Genomic DNA, 7,956 nt, shown 5'->3' with positions numbered 1-7,956 from the left:
TTGTTGTGTTACCATAGCAACTATAGAATTACCACAACAGAGTAACTGAAGTAGTTTACTGTACTTTACAAAACACTGTACAGCAGACACTAGTTCACTTTATTTTAGTGATGAAATGGGATTGATAGTGGGATTTATTTGAAGAGTGAATAGTACAGGAGGCTATAATACCTAATTAAGTTTTTACCTATTTTCTATCAGTTACATTTCTGCTTGCCAGAATGACCAATAATTATTGGCCAGAAATTGCAACAGCCATGGGAAAGGAGGAAAGTTTTTGTAAAACTTTGAAAAAACCTGAGTGAAAAGTTTGTTAAAACAACAAAAAAAAGAGACCCCCAAAAACATCTTCAATGATAATGATTATCTTTTTATTCGTCTGATTTTACTTTCTGTTTTTTTGGACCGCCCCCAGTCATTTAAAAAAATACCTCAATGGCGAACGTGTCAAGTTTAAAAGCTTTAATCCGTTTCATGAGTTTTGCGATGCGGTGCCAGGTGAAAGTATAAATCTGCATTCAGATGTTTGTTTTTCTGTAGTTCAATGGTGATTTTAACCTGACTTTAGTACTGTTCAATTTAAATAACTTTATTTTACCCCTAATTTTTTGCTTTTACATTTTTGTGCTTTTAAACATCTTGCGTGTTTTTGATATTGCGATATAGGTCTTAAATTTAACACTTAATGGTCTTAAAAAGGTCTTAAATTTGACATTATGATATCTACAGAGACCCTGTCAAAAAACTCTTAAGTATTAAAAATGGATTTAAGATGCTGATGACCGTTAAACGTGTCCAAAGGCTCCATTGACAGTAAAAAATAAATCCCAGTGCTTTTGAATAAAGCCCTGCTCACACTGTGAGATTTCAGCCAAGATTCTGTCATCCGAGACAAATTTGGGAAATGCTAAAAGATTCCTGAAATTCTAGGCTGGAATCTGCCCTTTGATCGTTGGTTTGACATGTCGCTTAGTGCCCATTGCGATCAGATTTTTCCTCCGATGAAGTTCTGGCAGTGCCAGAAGATTTCAGACTCTTTCCTGCAGTGTGACAACAGCTGCGATGAGCGTCAATCCAAGAACAAATAGGAGCTCAGAATGTGATGACGCAATGCATGCGACAATTCAAATGACCGCGGGGAAACAGTTTTTTTTTCTTCCTGGTTTTATTATTGAGTCTTGCTCTGTGCAAAATTGCTGCTACAGATTATTTACGTTTGCTGTGAGGAATCATTTCAGAACACTGGATAATCAAAGTGTCACGGATGGATGACGTCAAACTCCTGGGGTGTTTTTTTTCCATGTTTGGCGTGTCTTCATTGTCATTCAGTCTGACATAATGACAGCTGAGATCTTACAGTGTGACATGGGAGCCATGTTCGTGCAGTCTGACATGCTACAATCCTTCAGGATTATAAAAGGTCACACAGTGTGAGCCGGCCTGAAGTTTGCATGATACTGGGAAAATATGCGATATTGAAAACCCAGACTGGAGATATGTGTCCAGGACTACATTTTTGAGAACCGACAAATATGTACCCTGGACTATGTGGTCTTACAGTTTTTGTTTTCACAAATCCAGTATAGGGCGCCGTGTACATTTCTGACAATCTCAAATAGGTTTCTGGGCACTTTTTCCCTCATACTTCCCGTTTCTTGTATTCAGATGATGCTGTGAACATTGCAGTGAATATTATATCCTTCAAACCAGTGGTCCACAATTACAGGGCCGTGGATCAATTGGTACTGGACTGCACAAGAATTTATTAATTATTTCCATTTTATTTATTATCTGAGTTTAAACGATCTTTTATTTTGAAAAATCTTTGATTTGTCACATGAGCGCCCAAATTTAACCCACAAGCAGCAAAATGAGTAAGAAACACGTCTTTGGAAAGTTTTCTAAGGGGAAAAGTCCCAGTAAAGCACTGCCAACGAATGGATCCACATGCCATTTGTCAACAAATCAGGTGAATTGACCATGTTTGTGCAAGATCAACTGATTGAGATCCCAAATGACGGTGGCCTTTTAGGGGTCAGTGGCATATCGTGTCTTTTCTAGAGTTTCCGCAAGTTCGTTGTTCCCATTGGAGGTGTGCGGCTTGTGTACACAAGCGGTGTGACACGCTTGCTTCCAGGCGAACCCAGTTAAATGCGACAGGAACTGACTGCTTCAGCTTGTATGGAGTATACACATTTCTGTGGACTAATAATCCAAGACAAACACAGAACACCCAAACATTGCAGTGCTTTAATTCTCTCCATAAATAAACTTGTTTCAGAGTGACAGCAATGTTTTGCCAGCTTGTCATTCTCTGAGAAAAAGTTTGATAGTCGCCTAGCAACCTACAACCCCCAACCCCCCCCAAACCCCAACCAACCGGACCAGTCCGTAGTGATAAAAGGGTTGGGGACCTCTGCTTTAAACCAGTCGGCTGGTCGTTGTGTTTAATATATTAGCTTGCTATCAACTGTCAAATCAAAATGTATTTACCCCAAGATACTGACCTAAATATTATGTTTCTGCTTTACTCTTCCCTCTGCAGGTACACTCCAGTGGGCCGCTCCTTCTTCTCGCCTCCTGAAGGTTACTACCATCCTCTAGGTGGCGGCAGAGAGGTGTGGTTCGGCTTCCATCAGTCCGTTCGACCCGCCATGTGGAAGATGATGCTCAACATTGATGGTATGACATCACCACTTTACTCAGTTTCTTACTCCTGTCAAGAAATGTCCATATTCTGGATATATGCAACAAACATCTCCATCTGTGTTCTTCTCAGTATCTGCAACAGCCTTTTATAAAGCTCAGCCTGTCATTGAGTTCATGTGTGAAGTCCTGGACATCCGTAACATTGATGAGCAGCCCAAGACACTAACTGACTCGCAGAGGGTCCGGTTCACCAAGGAGATCAAAGGTGGGTTTCTCCTCTGCTCAGTTCAGAAGAAACTCAGCAACTGCCCATCAACATAGTAACAATGATGCTAAATGTTCCAACAACCTTGATTTGAAACACCTTGACAACTCCCTAGCAACACTCTAGGAATCTTTCATCCACCACTTAAAACACCTCATCAACATGCCGACAATTATCCACAATACTGTAGCAACCACCCCGAGAACCTCTTAGCAACTAACATACATTTATACCAAGATTACTTAGCCACTGCCCAGACACACCAAGCAACGCTGAAACCACCACTGAAATACTTTAGCAACTGCCTAGCAACGCCATAATAATGTGGCATCCAACACTGAAAACACCTTAGCAACTGCCTAGTAACACCCAAGGAACCTTGCATCCACCACTGAGAAAACCTTAGCAACTGCCTAGCAACATGCAAACAATCAACTTAAATACTGTGGCAAAAACCTCTTAGAAACTTTATACCAAGGTAACTTAGCAACTGCTCACAACACCCAAGCAAACACCACTAAATACCTTTGAAACTGCCTAGCTACACCTTAGCAAGATGAAAACAACAACTGAGAGCACTGTAACAACTGTCTGGCAACACTTTACCAATCTTAACATCTTAGCATAATAATATTCCCCCAAAATGCCTTAGCAGCTGCCTGGCAACACTATAGCAACATTGCAACCACCACTGAGAACACCTTAGCAACTGCCTAGCAACATACTGACAATTATACACAATTCCCTTGCAACGACCTCTGAGAGCATCTTAGTAACAACCTAGAACCATACTGACAATTATACAAAATTCCCTTACAACCACCACTGAGAACACCTTAGTAACTGCCTAGCAACATACTGACAACTAAACAAAATTCCCCAGCAACCACCACTGAGAACACCCTTGCAACAACCAAGAAACATACTGACAATGAAACAGAATTCCCAAGCAACCACCACTGAGAACACCTTAGCAACTGCCTAGCAACATACTGACAATTAAACAAAATTCCCTGGCAACCCCCACTAAGAACACCTTAGTAACTGCCTAGCAACATACTGACAACTAAACAAAATTCCCTGGCAACCCCCACTAAGAACACCTTAGTAACTGCCTAGCAACATACTGACAACTAAACAAAATTCCCCAGCAACCACCACTGAAAACACCTTAGCAACAACCTAGAAACATACTGACAATTAAACAAAATTCTCTAGCAACCACCACTAAGAACACCTTAGCAACTGCCTAGCAACATAAGGACATTTAAACAGAATTCCCTATAAACCACCACTGAGAACACGTTAGCAACAACCTAGTAACAAACTGACAATTAAACAAAATTCCCTAGCAACCACCACTGAGAACACCTTAGCGACAGCTTAGTAATGCGCTGGCAGTAACTGCACACATTAAAGTGCTGCTGACTGTTCGGTTGTTAAGAGATGATGTCAGTGGATGATCTCAGTGGTCCGCTCATGGTTTAATCTTGTAGTTTATTTATTAGAGTAGATTGGTTGAGTCATCTTGATGTCATTCTTTTAATACAGTCATTGATTTATAAATGTAACCCTGCACAACACTCCAGATTTCTGATGCTTTCCTAGAGGAGCTATTGTGGATCAGGCCTATCATGTTAGTCTTATTCTGAACACTGTAATCACTGCCCTGCTGTGGCTGAAAGTGCCGCGCTGTTTATGTACTCCACTCCACTTTTAGGAGGCAGTTGGCTCATTTTACAACTCCACAATTGATAGTTTTCAGTCATGTGACCAGTGTGGAGACCTGACGAGCAAAAAAAAAAAAAGGGGCCATAATGGCAGCTAGACTGGGATCTCCATAGAAATGCAGCACAATCTGGTCAAATGCAAGCTTCAATGCTCTTATGGTCGCCCACTGAAGCTAAGCAGGGCTGTGCACGGTCAGTCCCTGGATGGGAGACCACATGAAAAAGCTAGGTTTCTGCCTGTGTTAGTGAGGCCAGGAGGGGGCGCTCAACCTGCGGCCTGTGTGGGTCCTAACGCCCCAGTATAGTGATGGGGACTCTATACTGCTCAGTGAGCGCTGTCTTTCAGATGAGACGTTAAACCGAGGTCCTAAATCTCTGTGGTTGTTAAAAATCTCAGGATGTCCTTCGAAAAAGTGTAGGGTTGTTACTCCGACATCCTAATTAAATCATGGCCTACTAACCATCCCCATACCATAATTGGCTTCATCAATCTGTCTCCTCTCCACCGATCACCTAGTCTGTTGTGTGCAGCCTGGCACAATATGGCTGCCATCGCTTCATCCAAGTGGATGCAGCACACTGGAGGTGGATGAGCAGACGCCTATCTTGTGGATATTCCTCAACGTCATTAGTCATTAGTGACTGCATTATAGATTGTAAGGCCCAATCCCAATTCTATTTTTGTACCTCTACCCCTTCCCCTTCCCCTTGGCCCTTACAACAGAGGGTGCTTCAAAATGTACCCCTAAGAATTGGGACAGCACTACAGCACCTGCACACGTCATCATATGTCCTTGCGATCTCTTGCTTCATGTGAGATCAGACGATGGCGGCTGCTGTAGTGATTCCAGTTGTGTTATTCTTTGGTGTTTATCTTCAGTAAATCTCTGAAGGCATATTTTATGTTATCATAACGATCTAATGTGGCAAATAAGATCGTAACTGTACTGTGTATTTACACAGTGGCCATATTCATCAATGTAAAAACACCAAAAACAACAATAACATTATAGCAGACACTGTAAAATGCCAATTGACAGCCACTAGACATCACTGACAGGGTATTCGAGTGTCAGAATGTTGTGGGACTGCTGTACAGGAGTTATTAATAGGGATTATAGATTGCAAAATTAAGCTTTTTTTCTTAGGGTTGTTTTTAAAAGCATGACGGTAAAACACGAACGCGGTTATGAATGTATTTAAACGTGTTTGTTTGTCGTATAAATTCATAATAATGACAAAAAATACAAATTTTGTGGATCTCCTTACTTCCGGGTTTAGCAATACTGCCATTGTGGCTGGTGTATTCTGGAAATTTTCTTACCTCTTGCTTTCAAGTGTGGTCCTGAAAACTCTTCGTTCGAAGGGCTATTCACCCCTTCCCCTTAGCCCTACGCCTTCTAGCTAAAGAGAATTGGGACACCTCTACCCCTTGGTGTGCATGCGCAAAACGAGGGGTAGGGGTAAAGGGAAGGGCTAGACTTGGGATTGGGCCTAAGTGTCTGCATTTATGTTTGGTGTCTTTGTTTTTGCTTATATTAATATTTGCTGGTTGGGAAAATCTACTCGTTCACTTCTGCTATTTATCCTTTGTCTTTGCATTTCAGTTTATGCAACCCCAAATCAGAAAAAGTTGGGGGAGCATGGAAAACGCAAATAAAAAAGAAAGGAGGGATTTCCCAATTGACTTTGACTTGTATTTCATTGCAGAGAATGAACACAAAATATTTCATGTTTTGTGTGGTCAACTTCATTTCATTTTGCAGGTCTGTCATTCAGACCCATTCCAAAGAAAGTTGGGACAAATGCAGTTCATGGCTAGCAGTCTGGTAAATTGGTTAAATAATGATGTGATTTGAAGCAGGTGATGTCAACAGGTGATTGTAATTAAGATTTGGGATAAAAGCAGCATCCAAGAAAGGTCTAGTCCTTTAGGAGCAAAGATGGGCAGAGGATCGCCAGTTAGCCAACAAATACGTGAGAAAATAATTGAAATTTGTAGAAACAAACAATGTTCCTCAAAGAAAGATGAGAAGACATTTGGATATTTCAACTTCAACAGTGCATAATATAATTAAAAGATATAAGGAATCTCAAGGAATGCTAGTCCAAAAATGACAAGACTAAACAACTCTGAACAACTCTGATCTCCGATTCCTCAGGCGACACTACATCAAGAATCCTCATTCATCTATAGGCCATATCACCACATGGGCTCAGGACTACTGCAGCAAAGCTTTGTCAAGTACCACAATACATAGTTACATTCACAGATTGCAGTTAAAACTGTACTGTGCCAAAAGGAAGCCCTATGTTAACAGTGTCCAGAAGTACTGTTGACTTCTATGGGCTCGGAGGCATCTGGGATGGACTATCACACAGTGGAAACGTGTGCTGGGGTCAGATGAATCAGTATTTCAGGTATTTTTTGAGAGAGAGAAATGGATGCCATGTGCTCAGGACCAAAGAAGAAATGGATCATCCAGACTGTTACCAGCAACAAGTCCAAAAGTCAAGGTCTTTCATGGTATAGGGTTGTGTCGAGTGCCTGAGGCAAAGGTAACTTGCATTTCTGTGATGGCACCATTGGAGCACGACCATGCAAAACCACATTCTGGACACAAAGTCAAAGTCCTGGCTGCGAAGGAAGAGGATACAGGTACTTGACTGGCCTGCCTGCAGTCCTGACCTGTCTTTAATAGAGAATGTGTGACGCAGTTTGAAGTGCAAAAAATGACCATGAAGACCCCGTACTGTTGCCCACCTTAAGGGCCTACTCACACTATGCCATCCGTACCGTGTCCAGGCCCATTTCCCGGATCGTTTGAGAAGTGTGAGTGCACTGAATCGGGCTCAAGCACGGTTCACTTGGCCGGCCCTGGCCCGGTTGGAAGAGGTGTGCCTGAGCGCAGTTCACTTGGGCTTTGGCACGGTACGCTTGTGTGTGAGTGCAAAACACGCTAAAGCCCGAAACTGAAAGCGAGACGTGACTTTTAAGGGGCTGTTTCATATGTATTATTAATAATTCTTATTGTTCAGTGAACGCAAACTGCCGTAGTTTATTAAAGACGAGAACTCCTAACTGCACGACAGCTGCGTGGCTTCAGCAGACCTCCTCATTCCTGCAGCACGAAGGCTTTATGATTGTTTATGAGCGCCAAAAGTGGCGGATCTGTTTAGTGAAATGTCTGACTGCGTGTCCCTGCATCCCTAAGGACTGTTTGGCGAAATATTTGACGGCATATCAAACGACTGACACGATATAACTAGAGAAATCTCCACTGTGCTGCTGAGTGAGAGAGCGCTTCTCAC

The 7,956-nt window shown here is 42.0% G+C and overlaps 1 protein-coding gene across 8 annotated transcripts in view; it reads left to right on the top strand.

Moving 5' to 3' along the window:
• ago1 (argonaute RISC component 1) overlaps nucleotides 1-7,956 on the top strand; it is a 70,460-nt gene that overhangs the window by 32,012 nt on the left and 30,492 nt on the right. For all 8 annotated transcript variants that reach the window (XR_015510591.1, XR_015510590.1, XR_015510589.1 and 5 more), the window contains 2 exon segments: nucleotides 2,546-2,682; nucleotides 2,780-2,914. Coding sequence is in view for 2 of the 8 variants with exons in the window: in XM_087286145.1 (XP_087142271.1) it covers nucleotides 2,546-2,682; nucleotides 2,780-2,914 (272 nt within the window). In the remaining 6 variants the exon portion in view is untranslated.

This window comes from Danio rerio, chromosome 16 (genome assembly GCF_052040795.2).
Source record: "Danio rerio strain M-AB ecotype USA chromosome 16, GRCz13ab, whole genome shotgun sequence".
Classification (NCBI taxonomy): Eukaryota; Metazoa; Chordata; class Actinopteri; order Cypriniformes; family Danionidae; genus Danio; species Danio rerio.
This window is presented reverse-complemented; position numbering and strand designations above follow the sequence as displayed.